The sequence below is a fragment of the Molothrus aeneus genome, chromosome 7, assembly GCF_037042795.1.
Source record: "Molothrus aeneus isolate 106 chromosome 7, BPBGC_Maene_1.0, whole genome shotgun sequence".
NCBI lineage: Eukaryota > Metazoa > Chordata > Aves > Passeriformes > Icteridae > Molothrus > Molothrus aeneus.
In genome coordinates, this window is record NC_089652.1 from 3201516 (window position 1) to 3227339 (window position 25824).

The 25824-nt window shown below is 43.0% G+C and overlaps 1 protein-coding gene across 2 annotated transcripts in view; it reads right to left on the bottom strand.

The window, feature by feature from the left end:
* Positions 1 to 381: 381 nt before the first annotated feature.
* Positions 382 to 25824, bottom strand: part of UBE2F (ubiquitin conjugating enzyme E2 F (putative)) — a 60815-nt gene continuing 35372 nt past the window's right edge. The window contains exons 8-11 of one of the 2 annotated variants that reach the window (XR_010783952.1): positions 24641 to 24673; positions 22365 to 22427; positions 1841 to 2470; positions 382 to 1014 (exon numbers count right to left, since the gene is read on the bottom strand). Coding sequence is in view for 1 of the 2 variants with exons in the window: in XM_066553852.1 (XP_066409949.1) it covers positions 2420 to 2470; positions 22365 to 22427; positions 24641 to 24673 (147 nt within the window). In the remaining variant the exon portion in view is untranslated. Of the gene's footprint in view, positions 2471 to 22364; positions 22428 to 24640; positions 24674 to 25824 lie in introns of both variants that reach the window. The other variant, XM_066553852.1, reaches the window with a different exon arrangement.

Below are 25824 nucleotides of genomic sequence, written 5' to 3' on the forward strand. Positions count from 1 at the left end.
CCTTCAGTGCCTTGCTGGCTCAGGAAGGGGTTCCCTGGGGACACCCAGCTGCTGTTTACTCCTGACTCTCAGATTTCCCAAAAAAACCCCAAAACCCAGTGGGACACCCAGCCCTGTGCCTGGCCCACCCAGCCCAGACCCCCTCTAACCCAAACCAGTCTATGACTCCGGCAGAAGCATACGTTAGTTGAACCTATACACATACACATAAAAACACATATAAACAAATATATATTTATGTAAATACGTACCCCCCCTCCTTCCCCCCCAGTCTCCTCACCTTCATGAAAAATTCCATAAATTCAATTTATTTTCCTGGACTGTGAGGTGATGAGATCTAGGATCCCCCCACCATGAGCACAAACCAATGCTCAGACCTCCTTGTACAATATTTAACAGTATCCAAACTTTATTATTCTGCTCATCTCCTCCAGGCAAGCAACAATACAGGGAAGGGGTGAGACAGGATTGTTCTGGGAGGCAGGGAGGGCTCTGAAGGCTGCAGCTCTGTGCTCACAGGGCTGCTGCTTAAACCTGGACACAGCTTTCCCTGGCTGCCCTGAGCAGCAGCCAGCTCTGCCCTGGCCTGGGTGCAGCAGCAGCAGCTTCCCAGCCTGACTGGGGAGCCATCCATGGTGACAGCCCAAGAAATGGGGACTGTGACCCCTCCTCCTGCTGACAGCACCAGGGTGCCTCTACAGCAAGAACCACTTTGTTACAGCAACCTGGTTGAGTTTTTGACTCAAGAATAAGAGCATCCTTCTAATACCATAAGCAAATTCCAGATGTGTTTCCCAACTTTGCTATTTCTGTGTGTTTTACCCCCTACCTTTGCTGATATATCTGTTTTGGCAGCAAAGATCTCTCACTGCAGGTGCCTGCTTAAAAAACTGAGCTGATCCATGTTTCCCTGGGAACGTTGTCTGCAGGTGAAGCTCTTCTCTTACATGCCAATCCCTGCATTTCACTCCCTGCTTTCCAGGCCTCCAGCAACAGCTACAGGAGCTGCTGAAGCTGCAAAGGAAAAGGTACAGGGAGAACTCAACACAAAAGGCTTACAGTTTGCACCCCAGCTCTGCTGTGCTCTTGAGGGAGATCATTTTCATTTCCTCCAGCATCTGCAGCAGAGGAACAGCAGGAGAGAATGAAGGGGGAGTAAAACCCCAACAGTCAATGCCCAAGTGTCACACACACACTTGCTTTGCATGAAATCACACAAATGTTTATTTCCTAGTTTGCAGAAGCTCAGCTGGGCTCCATCAGCTCCTCTGTGTGATCCCAGTCCTGGAGGATGCCCAGGGAACTCTGGCACCAGGACTGAAGCCTCTCCTGCAGGCTCCCAGTGCCATCCAGCTCCTTAGAGAAAAGGCACCTGCAGCATCACATCCTCCCAAATCAAGAAAGCCAAAGGGTGCACGAGTGGGGGAATGTGTTGTGTTTCCAGCTGTGTCCTTCCCACCAGTGCAGGAATCCTGAGAACACAGTCAGGTGCTCTCCAGGTAACAGTGCCTCAATTTACCTTCATCAGAGCAAATGGCTTCTGATGCTCCCTCACCACATCCAGATTGGAAAGCCAAAGGCAGATTTCTTTTTTAAAAAATCTCCCTTCCATTAATTTTTCTTTCACAGAAATATATAATATATATTTTATATATATATATATATATATATACATATAATTTTACTAATACTAAACATGTACTTAAGTTACATATTAGCCTGTATTTCTTTTAACTACTTCACACAATGAATAGAAACAAAAAACCAATAAACCTGTAGCCCAAACAGGGCCTGAAATTAACAATGTAAAAATTCCAAACTGTGACAAAAACATACTTACATTAAACAGCACTGAGAACTTCAATACCAGAAGTAGAATCTCATTTTGCACTTCCACTCTGGCAAGCTCTAAGCCTCAGCTGAGTGCTTCTCAGAAAAAGCTCATTTTGTTTTTTCTGCTCATCAAAGGCAACAGTTTTGTGATTTGGTTCACAGGAGACCATTTATTGCCAACTCGAAGTGTTCCAAAAACACACCACCTTTTCTGCTTGGGCTGTTTGGGTTTGCTTTTTTCCTTCCCCCCCTTCCAGATTAGGCAAGAGTTTAAAAAAAAAAGTGTAATTACAATTTCAATAGTGACTTCTTTTAACTTCTCAAGCATATCTCATCAACAGGATATACAGTACAGTTCAGAAGAGTAAACATTTGTAAAAGGAAGCAGACAACTTTTTCAACCAACAGACACAATTTCTTGCTGTATTTATGCTGAACTCTCCTTTGAACATGGACAGGTTATGAAGTTAGTTTTCTTCTTCAGAACAACATGGACACAGGACTGGTACAAGCCAGGCTGCTTTGGCTGCTCCTGAGGTTAAGGACAGCTCTGGAGCCGTGGTCCTGCCATCCATCCATCCCTTCATCATCTGGCGTAGCGCTTAATGTAATCTTCCACTTTATTCCGAAAGTCCTCCTGCAGGGAAGCACAGCTCTGTTATCCTGGCACAGCAGCCATGGGCTCACATGGACATGTGCCACTGGCAGGAGCCCTGAATCCTTACAGTGAGTGCTCCACAGCAATGGAATCAAGGGGACACTGGGGAATCAAGTGGGAAAAATCTGCCATCACCAGCTACAGCTTAAGTGCAAGTAAGAGCCTGAATGAGGGATGTGGGACTCCAGGCAGCCTCTCCAAAATGCAGTTTATTCCATCCAAGAGGTTACAGCAGTCCAGGATCATGGGTGACAGAGCCTGTGCCTACAGCTGTCAGCTCCAGCTGCAGGCAGGCCTGGAGACCCCCTGGTTTAGGTCACAATGCATTATATACTTTTCTTTTGGTCACAATGCATTATATACTTTTCTTTAGGTCACAATGCATTATATACTTTTCTTTTGGTCACAATGCATTATATACTTTTCTTTTGGTTACAATGCATTATATACTTTGCTGAGCATCTTAATACAGTAGAACCAATCTATACCTTATCTATAGTCTATCATAACTACTATAATTACCATATTCATGTTACTGAAAAGTCAGTACATTACAGTTTAAGCTGGAAGTTGTTTTTCAGTTTTCTTGCAGTGGCAAATTCTGAGACCTTTTTTCTACTTGCCACATCTGCTGCCTTGTTTGCCTGTGCTCTCTTTCTGCTTGGTAAAAACATCTTCTTGTTTGAGGTGGGTTTGTCCTTTGCTCTAAGGCATAAAAACCCCTTCTAACTACCACAGCCTTTGCCTCCTTGGTTATCTTGTAAAACTGGCTCAGCAATTCTTTTCTTCTATATCAAAACTTGCTTTCATCTCTATTTCTTCTTCAGATTCTACATTCAAAAATCTTTCTGCTAAGCACACACATATCTGTGAGACTTCCTTGTCAAACTTTCATCCTTCCCAACAGGTGCACACACACACTGCCTGCTATTCCATAACCTCTGTGTCCAGGGAAAAGCACAGAGCTGTGGTGGTTTGTGCTTATAAAGCACAGAGATGCTGAGCAGGAGAAATTCTGACATGGTGTGATCCCTGTGCAAGAAGGGATGCCAGGCAGACACCACATCCCTGGCATGTTATTCTGTGCCATTCACATTCTCTGATAAAATCCCTTCACCCAGGATTGTTCTCCTGGGAAGCTGAGGAGCCTCAGAGAACAGGAAAACAATTCTTAACTCATTTGCTTCTCCTGTGCTGTGCTCATGTGGAATGTGTTTGGAGATTGTTTACCTACAGGTGATTGTTCCATTGGATTCTGCTGGGAGTTGTTTTAACTCTTTGGCCAATCAGGGCCAAGCTGTGTCAGACTCTGGAGAGAGTCAGGAGTTTTCATTATCTTTTATCTTTTTCATTATCTTTTTAGCATTCAGTAAGTGTCCTTCCTGTATTCTTTAGTATAGTATGGTATTCTTTAATATATTATCATAAAGTAATAAATTAGCCTTCTGAGAACAACATGGAGCCAGAGGCATGATTCCTGCCTTCATCAGGATGCAAATACAATATTGTTCTCACAGGCTGGTATTAAATATGTTCCACCCAAACACACCAAGGGGCCTGTGCTCCAGAGTGCATTCTGCTGGATTTCCAGCTCCCCTTTTTGTGTGCAGCTGGAATATAAAGCAGGAAAATCTGGGAAATTTATGTACTCACTGTTAAAAATTTATGTAACTCATCTGTTAAAAAAGGAAACAACTAAAAAACCAATGCATGCAGTAGATGAGGAGGTTTTGAAGACTGTCCTGGTACACTGGAGATGCTTTTACAGGGAAGGGCACAAAATCCCCCTGCCATGACCTGTGGGATCACAGCAAGGCACAGTCCTGCTTCAAACACTGTCAGCTCCAGGTTTGCCAATACATAAAATGATGCCTTTCAAACACATGCCAAGTGTTTTGGCCCAGACCACCCAGAGCTGGACATCAGGGCACACCAGGAAGGGGCACTAATATGACCTTTTTGCCTGAGTCAAGCTTCAAACACATCAATATTTCCCTGGCTCCAACACCACACTTCAAACACTTAAGATCAGCTCCCCTTGTGAAGGTTTGGTTTTCTGCTGCTGAGTGAAAGGAAAAAGGTTATGCCATGGTTAAAATCCAAAAGGATCAAAGAAAACCTATGATCCATGAGAAACTCTGTGATTTCACTTTTCAATTGATCAAGTTGCATCACAGATGTCCATAGAAGTGCAAAGTGCTTGGAATCTCAACAGAGCTTAAAATGCAGTTTAAGGCCAGAAATCCTGTTACAAACAGAGCTGCAGAAATCCCACTCCTCCTCAGGAACAGGCTGCCTGCTCTTCTGGGGTGAAAGAGCAGCTATTTGGGTCCAATATGGCACCTGCTAAAGGCAATAATGTGTGTAGTGACTTTGTCACTCTTCTGCTATGACACCCATTTCCACACTCATCCAACTGCATGCTGCGTTAAAAAAATGCTGTATTTTAAAAGCTAATGCCATCTTCAGCTGCAATAAAATTCCAAACCCAGACAATTTCAATCCACAGATGCAGGTTATGATGGCTGTGGTGGAAACTGAATTCACTGAGGGCTTCTTGCACATTGTTTCCTGTGGGAAATGGATTTGTAGAGAATTCTCAAAGCCTGACAGAAGGCTCACATATCTGTATGCAAACTTTGAGATAAGAAATGCTGACTTAGAAATGCCATGGGATAGGACAGACATTGAGAGAGAAATGGAACTAAAAACAAGTTTCAAGGATGGCCTTGCAAACAAGGCTGGATACTTTGGAGAAATAGAACTGTGAAAGGTGCATTGTAGTGGGACACATGAGGGGTAGTTTTAGATGATTGGCTTTAAGGCATCTACAGTATGGTGTGGCTAAAGCTGATAGGCCAAGAAACACTTATAATGTACTGTAATTGAAAAACAGGTTCTGATTGTGATGGTGTGAATTATAACATCTGTATTGTCTCACCCTTCTCATGAGACTGAAAATAGAATAAAAGTTTTTAAATGCCTCTCAGTTGCCCCATCTCTGGTCAGAAAACAGCATCATGCAAGAGTTTCCCACTCCTGTGTTTCTCCATGAGATGGATCACTACAAGGAACTGAGCCCAGGGCTGGGAAACACCACTGGACACATATACAGAGCTGTACAGTATCCAAGAGCAAAGCAGTGCAGACACCTCAGAGCACCCTTGGCTTTTCCCTCTGTCCCTTTACGAGTTGTTACACAGGAGAATGGGCTCTGAGCAGTGCCTGCAGAGAAGCAGGAGCTCAGCAGGGAAGGCAGAAGGCTCCAGAAAGGCTCCCTGTCACTCCCAAGGAGCTGATGGTGTTGGCAGGATGCATTCACAGGGTGCTCTCTGGGTGTGAACAGGAGGGGCTCAGCCCAGAGCTGCAATGTTCCATCCTCACCTGCCATATGGCTCAGCACCTCCTCATTAATGGGGGGCACTTCTCTCTGGGCACAGCTGCTTATGTGCAACACTGAATAATCAGAAGCAAAAAGATTCAGCAGAGCAGGATGTACCCTGCATTATAAAGAGGCAAAATGCTGCTAGAAATGAGAAGGGAAAGGAGGATTTATAACATCCCTTCAAGGATGTAACATGTCCCACAGAAAGTGCCCTCTGTGTTTAAACAAAGATGTTTTGTTTGTACAAAGAGGTTTCATAAATAACCATTACATGAATAAACATATAAAATAAATGGGACAGGGGACAATGATTTTAAAGGGATAAAGAGAAGGTTTCCTTTCAGTGAAAACTTCCTGCACAGAAGAGAAGCACAGCTGCAAAAAGGAGCCCCTGGCACCACCAGCCCCTCACAGTGCAAGGAGCCCGAGTGCCAAAGATGGAACAGGAATTTTCCAAAAATGGCATCCTGCAACAATGGAAGGAGAGCCTCCAAAAAGACAGCATCATTCAGAATTCTCCAAGGCATTTTATAAACCCTTCATGGACACAAGGCAACTGTTTCTGATGCTGACTTCAGGCTAAAATAGCTCCAAAGACAAACTCGACCCAAGAACTCAGGTGATTTTTTAAGCTTGGTCAAAATGTATGGGGCTTTTGGCTTTGTTATTTTAAAGACAGATGCAGCAAGAGCCAAACCTTCACAGACTGGCTACAGATGTGGTGTAAAAATACTGAATTACTAATTACTAAAAGCATCTGCTGTAAGTCCACACTGGGAGAGTGATCAGAGAGGCTGTGTACGAGGGCCTGGAGTAACAAGGAAAGGAAAGAATGGCTTCAAACTGACAAAAATAGGTTAAAATTGGGTATTAGGGAGAAATTCTTCTCTGTCAGGGTGGCTAAGCCCTGGCACAGGGTGCCCAGAGCAGCTGTGGCTGCCCCTGGATCCCTGGCAGTGCCCAAGGCCAGGCTGGATGGGGCTTGGATCAGCCTGGGACAGTGGAAGGTGTCCCTGCCATGGCAGGGGGGGTGGGATAAGTTTTAGGGTCCCTTCCAACCCAAACCATTCTGGGGTGCTGTGACTGTATTTAAGAGCACTAGGGAGAGGATCTGTAGAGCCTCAACCCCAGAAGAGAGTTCCATTGTGCCCTTTCAAGAAGCATGATGAAACACACACTCAAGAACCAGGCACTGTTTTAAACACTGACATTTGACCTGATCTGGCAGCTCTGGGAGAAGAGACTATTTTTTCAACTGTTTATACAGCACCAAGTTATGCTTATTAACTGCTTGTCTTTTATTAAGCTTTTAATTTGTAATTTGCTCAGTTATCCAAAGCAAACACAATATTTTGGTGACAGCTACCAGAGAAGCCTGGAAAAGTTCTGATGGAAACTTTCCCTCGGGAATCTTCTTTATTTATTTAAAACAAATTATATATAAGGATTACCCAGAAATAAAATTTTTAAAATAGGTATTAAAAAAAAAATCCAAAGCAGATTTAGCTCATTTATTAGCCCTAACACACCCACTACTGGTATTTCACACCCTGCACTGTTTGGCCAGTCCCTGTGCAGTTTAACACATCTGTCCCCTCACTGTGACTACAACCATGATACTGTGATGAACTTTCTGATCCACCTCCACATCCTTTAGAGCCACAATCCTGTAAAATTCCAGTGGAGCCAGAAAAAGATCACAGATAATTGCTCCTGCCCTTCCCTCTTCTGTGCTAGTAATCATAATAGTAGTAATTTTTTTTAAAAGCAGCTCTATTTTACCAGAACATTATCTCAACCCAGCATTTATGACCAAGGTTAAATTCCAAACAACCTCTCCTTGGACCTGACTTGTGCTTCTGCAGTGATCAGCAGAGGGGCTTCTGAGCAGCAGTAAAATGGCATTTATTACTCAGCCAGGGCTTTAGGATTTAATAACCAGGCAGATGTACCCATTAGTCCTATGAATTATACTGAAAGCCACCTTTTCTTTCTTTCTTTCCCCCTTGCAGAAACAATAAGTACTCACACCCACCAACCCCCACACATCCCCTCCCATTTAAGAAGGAGCTGAATGAAACCTTTGAGTAGTACAGAAATCTCAAGTATGAGGTGGTTTTTTACAATTCTTGTTCCTGCCTTGCTCTCATTTCTCTCTCATTGTTTTATTTAGCTCAGTCTCTACAGGATGTGAAGAGTTTTCCAAGCTGTGTAATTAAATTTTAGTTCTCTGAAGAAAGAGAAGAGTGGGGGGTGAAAAACCTACACAAAGGAATCTCCCACGAGCTCTCTGCTTTAGCAGGTGCATCACATCCATTTCCATGGATCCCAACTGGGATTTTAAAATCCTGAGATCCCAACTTCAGATTTTAAAATTCTCCTAGACACCAAGCCACTGTCATTTTGCAAAATGATGAGGAAATGCTTTAGCACATTTCTTAGTAGCCAAGTCATAAGGTGGGGAGAAAAAGGTGAATTTTTTACTGCAGGGAAAAAAAAAACCCAACCAAAGCCAGAACACACCATTGCAGCAATTTGGAAAAGAGCAGCATTGTGAGGAAGAAGAGAAACACTAAGGTTTGGAGGTGTTTTTTTTTTAATATCTGCACACAGAGTTAGGTTAGAGAATTGGTGTGGGAAGCACTGACCTGCCTGCCAGGACAGAGAGAAGCTGAAGATGCCTTCCACAGACACAGCAATTCACTGACACACTGAACACATTTGCCATTTGTTTGAGATTTCACATCTTAAAGCAGGAACCATTTCCCTCAAGCTTCCACAAATTTTCTGCTGTCTGCTACTGCAGAAAGATAAAGGGAGAGAAGGACTCTCTGAAGTTGCTAGAGGTGGAACAGGCTATGGATGAGATAAATACACCTAAATCCTGCTGGTGCAGAGTCAAGAGAACTGAGCCAGATGAAGGGAGCCAAACAGCTTCCCAAAGAAAACTGTGCCATGGATCAGATGCACTGTGAGTGCAAACCCCCTGGGGCTGGATGGAGAGGGAGGACAGATCTCTTACTGCCATTTAACACTTCACCTGGGCTGCTGAAAAGAGAGAAAATGGGAATGAACCCAGGGAGCAGAGACTGCTGGTGCCTCAGTGCCTGAGGTCAGGAGCCTCCTCTGCTCCTCCAGGGCTGGCCCAGGCTGTGGCAAAGGGTTACACACAAGGAAAATAACCTGAATTATCCCAATTCCTCTGAGGCCAGCCTCCTGTGAGCTGCAAACACACTTCCACCCATGAGGATGCCCCTCATTGCCAAGAGAGGCTCTGTCCCTGGGCTGCAGGATCTGCTGGATGAATCACAAGGCCAGAGGAAATGGGAGCAGCCTGGCTCTGGCCAGAGGTTCTGCAAGTCCTGCTCTGCTCCAGGCAGATGATGTTCAAACCAACCTGACAGGGCAGGTGAGGCTCCCAGAGCTCAGAGTCCCTGGGAACAGCCCTGCCATATGTTCCCTTTCAAAAGCCATGGATGTTCCTAAAGGATGCAAAGCAAAAGCTTTCCTTTTAAGCCACTCAGTTGCCTGAAGCATCTAAAACAAAAGCTTGAAAACATCTGCATTTCTTCCACATTACCTCAGCAAATCAAACCATCTGCAAAAGCTTAATCAACTTTGCTGAACCTGAGAGAGGCTCCATCCATAATCAAAGTGTTATGGAAGATGGGGAATGGTTGCTATAAATACTTGCAGCATTAGAGAAGTAATGGTTTTCCTATTTACATCTGTTAGCACAATTAGCAGCTGTGCTGTTGCTCATTTGCACATGCCATTTAATGCACTTTGTGCTGGCTGGGAAAAGCTTTCAAAGGCTGCCACAAGGACACAGAACATAAAATAGGGAGGCAATCCAAGAAAAACCCCAGTGCAGCTCTGTAAATGCAGAAATGCTGCAGAAAAACAAAGATGTGTTCTGCCATGGCTGCCAGGGTTTCAGTGAGAACAACAAACACCAAACAGGGAGCTTGGGGGAGCAGAGGAAGTGAAGGATTTACTGCAATAAATATGGAGATAAATAAATGCAATGACTCACAGGGAGAATTGTTATGAAAAGATGTTTTTGGACTGGGATGGAACTGTTGTCCTTAATAAGCCATTAAGCTGTAATCAGAGAGGAATAAAAACCCCACAACAAAAGTTAAACAGCTTCCAAAAAAACCACATCAAGCTTGAAAGCCTTTTGGGACTACATTCTTTTCCAGTGTGGTAAAAGCTTGGAAAGCTGAGGTTAGCCAGAGGTAAAGATCTACTTCAGCTCTTCAGATACACCTTGTGGGTGCATTTATTAGAAGAATTCTTCAGTGTTTCATAACCCCTCTAGAAGAAATCTGGGAAGAGATACTTGATTCAGCAGCCAGGAATAAATCTGAGTTTCTTATTTCACCTGAAGAAGGTTAAAAGCACCATCACACGTTCATCACTGCAGTTTTGTACTGTTAAAAATAAAAAGCAGTGCTCACACAAATATTTGGAAATAGGAAGAGAGATTTCTGGATGTCAAGGTGCAGGGCTATCCATTTAAACCAGGGGATGGGGTTAAGTGGGAAACCTCATACTAGAGCAAGGACAGAGAGATCCCAGCCTAGAGGAACCAAGCACAGCAAGGATGAGACTGTGCTAATTTAAGCAACAGCACTGACTCAAATATTCTACAATGCAAACAACATAAAAAATGAGGTCCTGGCAAAGGCAGCTTGAAGCAAACATGGTGAGAGCCAGCCCTGTTGATGTCCCTGTCATGACCAGCCCTTCTGCTCTCTACCCTGAGCTAAGAGCCTTCAACAAAAGTTTCTGACAAAGTCTGACACCAAACAGGCTGAAAATGAAAACTTGAATTTGCATCCTACATTCTTGGACCCAGACCAGAAATCAAAAGCTGAGAAGTTCCTGGGTTTAAAGCAGGATTTTTTTACAGTTTCTATGGGTATAAAACTAGCTGTATCACCCCAAACTGTTTTCTGACACAGCCTTGGATCTCACCATAAACTCTCAGGAACTTCCCTTTTTTCACTGTAATTTCTCACTAGGAAAGACTGTGACCTCCCAGACTTCACATCAGAGTAATTCCAAAATCGTGTGGATTTTGGAGAATGAGAAATCCAGTCTGAAGATGAACTGAAAACAACTAAAAATGGTAAGAGGTAATCCAAGGAGATGTTATGAAAAGCAGAGCAGAATGCATGCAAGCAGAGCAGCTAGTATGGCAAAGTCCACAATTTTACAATGAATTTTATAATGTCACTCTTTCTGTATGCCTTGAGAATTAATAATTCACAACTAAGAAGCAGTGCTTCAAAGCCTTGACCTCAATTACTTCTCCAGCAATTTTAACAGCATATCTTGCTCCAGTGCTGGGAGTAAGAGCCAGCAGCATGAAAATGAAAAAAATCAGAGTTGCACAAAATCCTCAAAAAATTCATATATGCAGCAGTGTGCCCACTAATTACCTCAAAAGTGGCTAAATAGGGAAGAGGAAAAAAGACAATTGCAAGTAAAAACATGTGATCAGTAGGAAGCAATGGAACACCCAGTGGTGTTTGAATAAAGCCTCACTTATTGTGCAGGAGTCAGGAGCCCCTGCAGCCAGGGAATGCCTAGCACAGGCAAGAAAGGGCTTTAGCATGCAAAGCCAGCAGAATGTGACTGCTCACAGATGTGCAGACTCTCAGCACCACTCCCTGGCACTCTCCACCGCCTCAGCCTGAGCTCTGCTCTGAGCTGGGTGTGCCACAGAGCCCACCTGGAGCTGTCCTGGGGCTCCCTCCCAGCCCAGCCCCTCTGTGCTGCTGCTGCTGCTGCTGCCAGTTTTGGTGACAGCTACAGAACTGGATGTAAAGACTCTGCTGCTCTGTCACATCTGATGGGAACCCAAGTGTGTGTTTAAAAGCTCTGGAGAGTGATGGGGAGGCTGGCATGAGGGGACAGATGGGTGGCATCACCGCATGAGCCTTGTTCCTGTGCCAAAAACAAACACTACAAAGCAAAGCAATTGCCAAAGGTTCACTTCAGTGGAGCTCCAGGACAGAGCAGGGGAAGGGGCAGTGGGGGAATGAACCTGCTCAAAGGCTGAGCTCAGCAGGCCAGGAGCAGTGGCAAAGAGTGACTGCCATCCCCAGAGGTGACTCTGTAAAACTCCTCCTGGAAATGTCTCAAGGATGAAGTGCTGGAAAAGCTCCAGAGCAAACACCCCCTCTAATGTGATTCAGAATCATTTCACTTGGTTCTGCTGGTCATGAGCAAGAGAACAAAGAAATGTTTCTAGCACATCCTGTAACTTGCATGCCATTAAAATGTAAGATTATTTTCATGGAACCTGACAGCTGCCTTGCCAAGTTTTCCAGAGGCTCCTTACTTTCATCATTATCCATAATTTTGTATTTCTTCAAATTATTCTGCTGCTGTTACAAGACTATCAGACTGACAGACTCCAACTTTCATCAGAGAAGTGAAAGGATAGAAAACAAAAAAAGCTTTAAAAGCAACAATGGCACTGGGCTGACACATCTGTCCACAGCACAGTGATGCACCAAACACGAGAACATTTTGTTACATCTTTGTTAAATCTTCTTCATAGTTTTTAGTCTTGGGGTATGGAGGAGAAAAACATCAGGCTTGTCAACTCAGTATCTCCTTGACCCTCAGCTGCACAGAAGTCCTTCTGTTTTACACCTAATTGCTATTATCTTGTACTTCAGTATGTCCCAGAGCACACTGTTTAGTTGATAATATATGGAGGGATTCCCCTCCTTCCCCATGGCAATTACATTTCTACAGTCTAGGAAACTTGAACCAAAAATTTACTTTAAACCTGAAGTGCCCTGCAGTTCTGAATCTCTCCCCACTCAAAATAATTTGCATTAATCACATTAAATTGATTGCTTCTAAGGCTAAGCCATAAACTTTCTTTTCCTTTTCACTTATTTCAGCGGCTATCTGTACTATAATGCCTTGTTCAGGATATTACCACCCTGATGACAGCCTTTGCTTCTATTTTGAAAAAGATGGCCACAGACTTTATTCCCACATGAGAGAAAATTTCCCTTCAGCCCAGGAATTATAGCTGGGACTGCCAGCAGAACACAGGAAATAAATCATGGATCAGTGGCCACTCACGCTAAGCCACAGCCAGCCATGAAGAGCAACTCCCCCCTGAGCAGCACAAGGAGAATGGTTACAAAACCCCTCTTTTTGTCAGTGGCAGAGGCTTCCCAGGAGAGGGTGCCTTAGAGCTCCTTGCCAAACACTCTTTACTCTCTTTATCACAAGGCTGGAGGGTTGAAGTTTCCAAGATGTAACAGAGAAAAGCCCTGGGATGAGTCTCAGCTCTGAGTGCAGCCCAGCACTGATTCAAGCCACAGGCCAACCTCAGTTCTGACAACCAGAGAAAAGAATTTATTTTGCAGGCAGATTAAAAGAATAAAAAGTAAAATGTCAAGATGAAAAAACTGGTTGTGCATTTTATCTTATCTGGGGAATGGGAACCTTTGGCACGTGTGAGCACAAAGGGCAGCACAGCAGAGCAAAATGGTCTGGGTTTATTCCTTCAGAAGTGATCCTGTCAGAGCACAGATAAATCCAGGGAGAGAGCCTGTCTGTGTAGGAACATCATAGCAAGGAAAGGATAAGGAACAGAATGCAATTTAAATGTCAGGCTGTTAATCCAGGACCAAGATGATCCAAATGAATGCCCAGCCTCCCACTGCTCCATTGTCCTACCCTGGGTGAATCATTTCCCTCTCCACAGCACTCCAATTCTCATCAGCAAACTTCCAAGCACCACAACAGCTCTCCATCCTTGAAATTTAGTTTGGTTGCCCAGCACTGCAATTTGTGGACATCAGATCCTATTCTATTCACACAAAAATAAGTGTCAAGCTACAAATTCTGGAGTAAACCAACATTAATCACTTCATGATACTGAAAATAAAACAGCCACCTATTTTTGTTTAAAGCTGTTTTTCAGTTTATAACAAAAAATACAGAAATGAAATCACTTACAGTGACTACTGAACACGACAAGGAAAATCAGGACAAGGTGAAAAGCTTGGCTTGCCTGCAGCCAATGAAGAAAAAACCCCAAATTTGCAGTGATAAAACATCAATTTTCATTCCTGATGAAGAAAGTAAAAGTCTTAAACCAAAGGATCATCTTTTTGCCACCTGTTAAATCTTTCAGTGTTACCTACATATTTAAACTTTGCAGGCAGACATCTGTGAATTTTCAGAGACTATGAAAAACAGAATATTCCAAATTCACCCAGTTTACTGGTGAGACCTGGTTTGTTCTCTCCCCCCTATTAAATGAAATCCCCATTCCTTTTTCCAGAGGGATTTCAGCCCAGGGGTTCACAAGCTCAATGCCTCTGAAGAATCCAAAGCAGCTGTTGTTTTCTGCAGCAAGCCCTGGAAGGGCCGGGGGAGCTAAAAGGGCTGGTTTGGAGTTGAGGGTTATGTTAACAGCCCAGCAGGGTTAGATGGTGCAGGAATCTGAGAACCCCAGCTCCTGAGCTCACATTTCACTGCTGGGGAGCACACACCCCAACAGGCTCCTCTGGCCAACTTGTTTCTGTTGTTGCAGCTAAATAAAACACAATAAAAGCAATTGCCCAATCCTGCAGGATAAAATCTCTGTAATCCAAGCACACAAGAGTGCCTGACCAGGGGCTCTACCTCATCACAGGAGGGCTCATCTGATAAGCACCATCCTTCTGACACTCCCAGATGAGGGGATGCTGATTAAAGGGCTCTGAACACACAGGGCTGGTCAATTGTTCCTGCAGAACTTGGACAAAGGCTGATTTTTTTCCCAGTGCTAAGACAAAATCTGCCAAAATGAACATGGCTGCCCCAGCCCTGGAAGTGTCCAAGGCCAGGCTGGAGCACCCTGGGACAGAGGAGGGTGTCCCATGGCAAGAGGTGGCACTGGATAGTGTGGAGGGTTCCTTCCAAACCCCACCACTCTGTGACTCACATGGAAATCAATTTGGAGCTTACATGGTAAATGTTTTACTACTGAAATACAGATCTTTCAAGACAGCAGGAAAAAAACCCTCTTCTGGCTTGGTAGCTTTGTTACTGAATTATTCACACTCGTGACAAGGCAGGCAGGACATGATGACAAGCTGAATTTTCACACAGGCTCCTTTCAAGTGTGCCAACACAGGCAGGAGTCCATGGAGAAGCCCCAGTCCCTGACAACACCTCACTTGGCAGCTGGAACCAATCCCCTTTTCTCCTGTCACTTTGTCAGAATGAATGCAGCCCTAACCCAGGCAACCAGGAGCACAGTGCCAGAAATAAATTCCAAAAAATCTTCTTTATTGCTGATTTCCCACTTCTTTATGCCACGTTCAAGAGGTCAAACTTTGATACTTTGGGTTTTTTAACCCTTCAAAAATAATCCAGCTCAATCTGTTCATGCCTTAGGAGCACCTGGCACACCCAGGACATTGCTCCTCCAGCACCAGCTCAAACACAATAATAATAAAATACTTTTAAAGATTACATTCAAGGAAATGTTTTTGAAGTATTTTCTCTGTTCTAAAGCAAATTTTCCAGCTGCCTTGAGTCATCACTAAACTTCTGACATTTGAGCTTAAAGAATGGTAACAGTAATTATCAGAACTCTTCATGTATCACTGTCACTGTTTGAATACTGAACCTTACAGGGACACGTTTGGAGAAAAATTCCAGCTGGCTGTGATGGGAAACCATTGGCAAAGGTGAAAAGCCTGACAAAGAGAACTGGGCTAAAAATAATGAGTGAATGAATTAAATGAGCATTATTTCTTAAAAATTCCTTAGGGAAGGCATTAGAGAAAGCAGTTTGCCATTAAAAACCCTCGGAGTGCATTCCCTGGCTGCAATCCAATAAAGAAACATTCAGATAGAAACATGATATCAACTTGGGTCATAGAGGTATTTGACTTTTGAGCCACCCATGTGCTTTGAATACTTTGCAAAACTAAAGCATTTCAATTTTCTGTTTCTTCAGGGACCACTACCCACCACAGAACACAGATTATCCACAATTATCTGGAAAATAAAATGCTTGCTTAGAGCTATTTCTAATGCTTTTTACCACAAATAACATCTCCTCTGAAATGCACAGTGACAGGATGCAGCATCCACAGCCCATGACATTTTGGTTATTATCCTTTATATGTTCTCTAAGTGCTCTATATAAAAATGTATTTTAGAGAATCTTGGACAATTTTGGTGACTGCTATCCAAACAAGCTGTTTTGCACCCAAATTGGCCAACAATTACTACAGATCAGTGGATAATATTTCTAATTCCCAGACAGATTTAAGCCTCAAGGAATTAAGCCAAAAATAAACTGGGAAAAAACCTCTAAGCAGAATCTAAGCAGTTTGGAGGTAAGGAAGTGGCAAGGAAAAGACCTGATGTCTTCTGAACAGGAAAAATCCCTGCAGGAGCTAAATATTCATATATGCCTTTGACATAAAAATTCTAAAGACAGAGCAGGTACAACAGAGAAACAAAGAAGCTACTGTAAGATCACTTAAATAAATTACTTTAAACCAGAAGGTGTGAAGAAGAAATACAAATAATGAATATTTTCTTCCCCAAACTTCCAAGCTGAATTTTATTTGGTGTTAGTTTGCCTGCTTAGAGGATCCTGTGGCACACTGGCATTTATAGCATGCTTTTCATTCAGATGTATCAAAGAGCATTTCAAACAGACTGATCTCCTGAGATAGGAAATTACATTAACAGAAGAAAACTAACTTCACCAACATGATCAATGATGAGCTAAAACAGAATCCAAATTTGAAGGCATTATTTAGTTTCAAATACTTCTCTTCAGCTATACAGAAAAATGGAATTTGAAGGAAGGCTTAAATCCAAATGTAATTATGTCCTTATTATGTATGAGCACAGAAATAAAAAGCCAGGAGGATGAAAGCACAGCTGGCCAGGACATTATTTTGGAGGAGTCTTTAGGAGGATCAGATCTGAAATGACACAGAGGCAGGGAGCTCTGGGACTCTTTAGCTGTCTAAAGGCAGCAGCAGTGCAAGGACAGAATTCCTGCAAACTTCAGCAGAGATAAAAGATCCCCAGTCTGCCAGCTCCTGGGCAATAACTCAGAGAGAGCACCGGGCTCTCAGACTGGGGCTGGATAAAACCTGAGGTGGGACACGAGGACAGGAATCCCTTTCCACTTGGACATGTGCTTCCCAGGCCAGATCTAAAGTGTCTGATTAAAAACTAAACAAAACAAAAAACAAACCAAGAAGGAGGAAATCACTCTTGGCTAAACAAGTTTTACAATCCCAAGCTGCTGCTGCTTCCTGGTGGCTCCAGAACTGAGGAGGCTGTGCTGGGCAAGGACAGCTTTTGATGCAAGTGGAAATTCTGGGGGGAAATTTAACTCAGGGTGTTTCCAGAGGGATGCCTGGAGATCCTCTACAGAAAATGTGTATTTATTTCTTCCTTTCATTTCTGACTTGCTGACAAGCTTCTCTTGCCATGGCTCACCTGCTCTCAGGAGGTCTCTGGCCCAGGCCCTGACACTTTGTCAGGTGCTGCTGGTTCCTGCCCAGTTCTCCTGGGGTTTCAGAAAATTCCACATTGGTTTGGGTTGGAAGTTCATCCCATTCCACCCCCTGTCATGGGCCGGACACCTTCCACTATCCCAGGCCTTGGACACTTCCAGGGATGGGCAGCCACAGCTTCTCTGGGCAATGCTTGAGCAATTCAGAGTCTTCTGTAAAAATTCTGAACTGTTTGCTGTTTAAGGGCTCTAAAAAACTGCCTACAACTATGAAATGTTAGAAAAATTACTCACCTTTATTATCCTACTGTAATATTAAGAGCTTTTTTACAATGCCTGTTCTTCATCTGTGCCCTGCCAGACCTGATTTTCTCTCCTGCTCTGTTGCAGAGTTTGTACGACAAAACTTAAAAGTCCAATCTGTAGGTTATTTCTTTTCTTTCCATCTTTCCAGCTACATTTTTTTTCTGGAAATTAGATTATTTTTGTCCATATTTTTCATTCCATAACTCTGATGTAAGACTTATGGATATCCAAGGGAGATGCAGCATTGAAAGTCATTTGTCCAGCACCTAACGTTTTGAAGCTGTCCCTAGAATCCTGCTGCCAGTTGTGACCAAAAAAAATCCAAAACCTCTGGCACTCACAGAGCAATTGTGGCCTCCCCATCTTTTCTTAGTTCCATGAATGTAAGTTTTGTTAACTCTGTGAGTGGATCTCTTCAGTGAGATCAGTACTCAGCAACTGTTCCTGATTACCAGTGGAATTTCTAATGGAATGAGATCAGTGCTATCACTGGTGATGACACCATGACAGTCCTCAGGTAACTTCAGGAGAACATTCACCCCACAGAGTCACCAGAACAACCTCCAAGGACCACAGAGGAGGGCCTGGGTATTTAAAGCCAAGCTTCCTACAGAACTGAGGGCAATTACAACCCTGAGAGGAAACCTTAGGAGGCAGCTTCACACTATGATCTTCATAAATCCATCTCCACAGAAACAACCCTGAAATGAAAACTTTATTTTCTTTATCAGCCAGAGAAACCCTTAATTAAAATCTAAAAATTAAAAAAAGAATTGCAGAAGTCAATCCAGAGCCAAACTCCTCCACACAAACCTATGCAAAATAATTGAATGAGCATTAAATGCTGCTTTCTAAAGAGGATGCAAATAAAATCAAGGCTCACTGAATTAGGTAAAAAAACATGTTTGAAGTGGATCCTTGGCAAACACACACATATTCCCATTAGATTTCTCAGCTCTGGCACTTCAGAGCTGCAGGTAAATGTGATAAGCTGGATTTTCACAAGGAGGAAGAAAAATTCCCTGCCAAGTGCAATCTACCTGAGGCTTTCACAAGGACACAGCACAAAGCACTGAGTGCTGACTGATGGGCTGCACTGAGATGGAAACACTGGGTAGGAAAACAGCACAGGGAGATGGAACTCAGCTTCTCCCACTGCTGAAACAACTCCTGATCACAGGCATGAAAAATAATAGAGATTTTGCTAATCTGCAGGATGACAAAAGTTTGCTTGAATTGCACCAAACACAGGGTAAATTGAATTAAAATGGGACACAGCATTAGGGTTCTTGACACAGCAGGCCTAGCTGAGGAAGAAATCTAAAAGGAATACTTGGAAAAACATTTCTACTTTATGCCACACTAAGCTTGCAATGAATTTCCTGTTGTGTGTTGTACAAATGGCTTTGAAATGTTTTTTGGCAGAAGTGAACACCTCTAGGAAATTTAAAGGTTTTTACATTTTACACTGGCAAATCACCATGTCCTGAGGCAGCTCCCAAACCAGCCATGACAGATGGCCATACAGAAAGCATTTCCTAGATTTCAGCTAACAAATCACACCCACAGCACCTCTGGATGAGGAAAACCAGGTCCTGAAGCATCAAGCTCACTTGATTTCCCACTGCCTAGCTCTTCCACAGCTTGGATCTTCCAAAAGATTCCCACTGTCTCAGTGCTCAGCCTACCTGACAAGCTCTATGTGTTTGCTGTATAAAAAGCAGCAAATCCTACAATTTTTAGCTCATATCATTTTTAAGTGAGTAGTCATTAAAACTTAAACACTTGCTCATTGCTTTAGAATCCATGGAACTGATTGATAATTAATGGCTCTGGCTATCCATAACTACTGACAGAGTGAGTCCTGTGCTAAATGCACAGTGCTCCAAGCTCATTAATTAGTAAGAGCTTCTTTAAATTCAGCAAGAAATCAACCACCAAACTGCTGAGATTGTGTGAGAAGACAATGCTGGTCAACTCCTTGCTTAGTTTACAAAGACACATCAATCACCTTTTTATCATCTTTTTATTCTGATTTATTGAGCTCTACACCAGGAGAGGATGCTTGCTTACCTCTCAGTGACTGTGACTCAACTGCAGAGCTATGTGGCCACCAGGGATGTTCAGCATTTGGGAAAACAGATGTTGCCCAAATTTGTTGTACAGCCTGCCAAAAAATTACTGGCACCTAGCAAGGTGTGTGAGGGAGAACTGTAGAATGAGTAAAGCTGCATAAACAAACATCTTTATTTTTTAAAATAATTTGTAGAAGTGGCTTGATGCTCATTGACTGAAGGGAGCTGCAAAGGAACAAGGTCAGTAAGTGACAGCTCCTTCCAAAGGAAGTCATGCAGGGCTGGAAGCTGAAGCTGCACTAACACACATCTCAGGTAGGAAAGGTTAATAAAACAATCAATTTATGGAACCTGAGCTCTGAATTTTGTATCATTTTCCATCTCAGAACAAGGCTGCTTTTGCAAACACGCTCAGATTTAATGCAAGAATGGAGATGTGCCTTACACAGGAAGGGATCACAAGAGCCCCTTCCAGCATGACCTAACACAAACATTCCCAGCACAGCTGTTTCCCAAGAAGAATTTGCTACCTCTGATGGGATTTTTCCAGCATCTGCAAGGCAGGAGTCATCTGTGATGACCTGGAGCTGACCAAAGCCAGCCTCAGCTCTCAGTAACCACAGGCAATGCCTGGGATTAGCTGGTACCCTCAGGATTTCAGGTCTGAAGGGACATCCGTGAAATTCTGAGTCACCTCCCTGGGAGAAGCACAGGAGACAGCCCTGGGTGCAGTTTTTGGCTGTGAACACACCCCACACTCCCAGGACTCCCCTGCACACAGATGTTTGTGTGCAGAACTGTGTCTGTAGGGATGGATTTGCACATCTGTCCATACAGATACTGCACATACATCACACATACACTATTTTTATAATCCTGTTACACATGTAAACAAGTCTCAGAGGAAAGAAAACTAATTAGCATTCCCATATTAATCCTATTGGGCATTGCAGGTATTTCTTAAGAGCCAGGATGGTACCACAGCAGTCTGACTCCACAACAAAGTGTTTATGTAAAATATGACATCCCTGCCACAGGGAACCAAAACAACTCAGGCTGCAAGTGCAGCTTTTTCTCTCCCTTGCATTATTTATTCTCTCCACAAAGGCATCATTGGGTGTTTTTGATGTCACCACAAAACACACTACAGAAAATCCAGCCCTACCTGGTGCTGTCACTACACACACATTAAATTCAGATAAGTTGAAAAAAAATTAAAATGGCATAATATGAATTTTAGAGATGCTTATGAGATCGCTAGGAGTTTAATAAACAAAAAATGTTTGTTCCCCAAAAAACTGTGATTTAGAAGACTGTCAAAAAACAGCTCAATTTCCTTTTCACTTCTTCAAACAACTTCCATGTAATTAGTTAATTAGTATAGCAGTACCTATTTTTGAGAGAAGTGTGTCTTTTAAATCAGGCAGCATTTTCCTTTCTGTGGATTCCCAAGATTTCCAATCTCTCAATGAGGCTGAGAGGTGCAGGACAGCAATCTGAACCACCCAGAGGGTGGAATGGGATGGGCTTTAAGGTTCCTTCCAACCCAAACCATTCTGTGATTCCATGCTAAAACAAAAGCACAAAGACCCCTCTCTCCCAGAGGAGGTTTGCAGGTAATTTTTTCCAGCTTTGCTGTATGTTCTCATCTCAGCCCTGCACACATGGATGAATACCAGAATAGCTACAAGATCTCATTAATCAAAAAATAGCTGGAAAGATGAACTTGCAATCCTGGTATTTCCTCTTGAAAAAATGAGATAAATTAGGTGCACTGCCTGACTGTACTTTCAATGAACTCTTCAAATCAACACTTGCTTACCTGGAAACTTTCTGCAATCTTAAAGGTTAACTTCAACAAAAGTGTCAGAAGAGTTTAATTAGAACAAGATGTCTTGAACATACTAGGTGTGAGTTCTGTGTGCTTGAGGAATACATCCATGACATGATGGAATTTTGGAGATGGATACAAAGGAGAAATTGGCACTTTTGCTCAGAGGTGAGCAGTACATCTCATTTATGTTCACCAGGCCATGTTCTGCTTTGCCCAGTCCATAATACATGAATATTAGGATCAGTAAAAAGAAAACAGGAGTAGAAACTTCTCCTGTTCTTTAAATTGCCCAGATTTCTCCTGGCTTTATAAACACATGCAACATGGAATAGCTCAGAGTAAAAGAGTTGCCTTTGGAAAGAGGTAGAGAGAGAGGAGATCTTCTCACAGCTCTTCTAAGGCAAAGGTCACCCACGTCTCCATGCCAAACCAGCTCACCACCAGCCTGCTGCACAGCACATGCACAACTTGAGGGAAATCTCAGACACAAGAAGGGAAAGATCATCTATTTTGGGGCTGTGACCACATTGTGGCCCACGAGCCCAGCAGATGGTGACTAACTCTGCTGTGTGCAGTTTGCTTTCCCAGAGAAAGCCCTTTTTGTTTGAATAACTGGCTGCTGATACAATGAGTCACTCAGCTACCTCCAGCAGCAGCTCCACCGCCCTAAGAAGACTGGCTGGGAAGTGCTGAGTACAGAATGTGTGCTTCTTTAGGAACAACCTGCCTTAAATAAACCACTGACTCACCTTGTCACGCAAATGATGCTCTGCAGCCTCAATATTCAAAGGATCGTCAAAATTCAAAAGATCCTGGAAAAGAAAGAGAGAACACTGAGGGGCTCCCACTCACTGCATCAACAGGAGCCCAAAGCCCTCAGGAACAAGAAAATGGAATGAAGCAAACAGGGCAGCAGGTTTTATTTCATCATTTTTTTTCATCATTTCATCATTTTTTTCGTCATTTCATCATTTAATCACTGCCTCGGTGCCAAAGGTAAATGCAAATGAGTAATTTGGTAATTGGAAACCAAATCACAGAGCAATTAAGTGGCAACAGCATCAGGGCATTTAAGCCCTGCTGGTGTGGGGCCCATGGCACTTCTCCCTGGAAGCAAAAGTATTTCCATCAGAAAATTAAATTTTAGAGAGCAGTCAAACTTTCAGGAGGCACAATTCCTGTTGATTTTTGTTAGAGGGCAAAGTAAACCTTGAAAAAAACTTCTGCGAACAGTGTGCTGATAAAGTGGGAGTTTCCTTAATTCCACCTCCACAGAAAAGCAATTTCACTCTCTCTGTGAAGAAGCAATTTCACTCTCTGAGTGACCTGGAGCCTGACAGGGAAGTTTGAGTGCTCTGGAAAAAACAGGGGAGTGAAAATAGAGGAAATAGTGGAAATAGAAGTAAAAGAGAGCAAAGATCCTGAGAACTAAGGACATGTGAGGTCATGGAGCACAAATAGTCCTAACAAACCTCAAGCCTCCCAATTTAATCTCAAATATTAACTTTGATAGGAGAAAGGGTCTAGGGTTAAAAACAATGGAGAAGAGGAATGAGCATTAAAAATAACACTGAATCACAAGTGGTAGATAAAACCAGCACTGAGAAATAAAAAAAAACAATGGGAAGTATTCCACTTGATGAATGGAAAAATATATTTGCCTTTACAAACAAATTGTAGTTTGCTGATAAATTAAATTGGAGATTGAAAGATAAATGAAACACTGGGGGAAAACCCTAAATTCCATGAGAATTAAAAATTAAAAAGGAGGGCTATACATTAGAGGGAAATCTTCGGTATCAGGCATTTCAGGAAGTCTGTACCTCTCAAGTACCTCAGCCATTGGGCAAAGAGAGAAGGGAAATGTGGCTGGGAAATTGGGATAAAAAGGAGGCTGTGTGCTCCAAAAATTGGAGAGACCCCAAGGGAAATACCCCATGGCCTCTCCCTTTATTTGAATAAAGCAAAAGGACTCTTCTGTCTCCTTTCTGGACATAAACCTCTGGTGTTTGTGGATGTATTTTCCTGACACAGCCATGACAAATCCCCATGGTCTCCTAGGCAGGACCACCTCTCTCTGCAGCCCTTTGCCCAATATTTTTATTTTTTGCAGCTCTGCCCCTGAGGATTTTGCTTCCTTCCACTTGGCATGCACAAGGAGACTGACTCTGAAATGCAATTCACTTTTGCTGGAAAGGCAAATACTCTCCAAACTTTTACATCAATTTACCAAAGAAATTGTTGAAAAAACCAACCAAGACTTTGGATGCCAGGAAATCTAAGCTTCCTTCTACACCCTGGAGTGGGTGGGGTGGTCCCTCCAGAGGAGATGACAAATGTGGCTACCAAGTTAGTGCTGCTCTTTGCTTCCTCCTGACCTTCCCACCCAGCAGCAATGGCTGAGGAAAGGAATCCCTAAAAAAGGTAACTTTTGTAAAGACTTAGAGCTTCTCTCCACTTTTAGGGCAAAAGCAGCCATTGCTTCCTGCCCTCTCCTCCATTTTCAAGGTGCTCCTGCAATTACAGGTTCTTTGCTCCCAGCAATCTTTAAAAAACACAGGAGGAAATGGGATCCCTGAATAAAATCACATAAATTCTGTGACAAGTCAGGTTTTATGCAAACAAGGAATGAGACTGCAGGGCAGACATTAATTCCTAAATAGGTTGTTTTTTTTAAAGACTACTAACACAATTCCTTCTCAGAGCAGTACGAATTTCTATTTCCTGCAAATCAGCAGTAGTTTCACACTGTGTGGAAGATCCCAAACAATTTATTACCAAAATACCCCCTAATATTTCTAACCAAAGTAAAATCTATGTACAAAATCTGGCATTTCAGACACTCTGGATGAGTTCCACAAACAAAAGCACAATCTGATTTCATACTCATCCAACACCCACTGAAGCCAAGGGAAATAAAGACCTAAATTTTTACAGGCAACACACAGGGTTGCCATTAGGTGATGCTGAAACTAAACCAGGCAGGAAAAAGAAAAGGGGACATGCAAAATATTCTTTTACTTACAGTAAATAAAGAGTTTAACCCCCAGACAATATCCTGCAAAGAAAAACACAGTTAGTTAGACAGGCATTTCAGGAGTTTTGAATGTGTTAACAAACTTAATTTTTTTATTAATCCATGAAATAACTGGAAACAATCTAGATTAGAAGTAATGTATGACTAATTTAAATCAAAATGCTGAAAAGGCTTTCCCATTTCATGGCCACTTGATATCTAGAAGTCAGCAGAAACCAAATACTGCATATTCAAACAGAAGGTCAGAGCTTTCTGTGTGTATTCCTGTTGCTCCTCCATTCAAGGAGAGGAGTGATACCTTAGGATTTGCCACCAGCTGAAAACTGCACTGCTTAAAGGGTGGGTAATGAAAGTTAATTCAGCAATCTATTCTTAAATTAAAGAGGGGTCAAACAAATTCTTGAAACTGTCAACATTTTAGAGAAAAGAGGGTGAGCTGTAGTAGGAGTTCAGAGAAATACCACTCTTACATATGTCTCAAGTCATTCCACAGCTAAAATGCAAATTTACAATAAAGATAAAGCCTCAAAGTACCAAACTTCCTATGCACAGCAAAGAACTTCAATAAATGAGTGTATGTGAGCTTGTTTCCTGTTCTGGGCCCTGTGCTGAGGGTGTGCAGCACAGAAATCCATATCCCTGAAGGACACTGTCCAATTATGCCCTAATGAACAAGAAACAAGGTCAGCATTCCACAGCCTCTCACCATCCCATTTCCCTCTGCTCCTGCACAGACAGCCCACTCAGTTTGGCTGCTTTTGGCCTGGATTGCCAGGCAAACTGGGTTCAATTTTGCCATCTGGATGGCAGCTGTCTTCTGCTAAGTTTTCCTTATCTCTTCCACAACACCTGCTGATAACAGGCTGTTGAATGTCACTGCATGGCTGATAAGAACTACAGCATCCCACTGGGAGATGGGAGCCCAGAGGGAGGAGCCAAGCATTGCTACCTGGATATAATCTGGAGATTCTAGAACACCAGCACAGCTTCTGCACTGGATTTTCCAGAGGAACAGCAGCTGCCCCTTCTTCCTCTGGATCTTCAGAGAAGACTCCACCCTTCTACAGGATCCCTGCTCCAGCAGAACCACACCTGACACTGCAGGAGGGCTGCAGCCACAATTCCCATTGGATTTCTACAGGATCCCTGCTCCAGCAGAACCACACCTGACA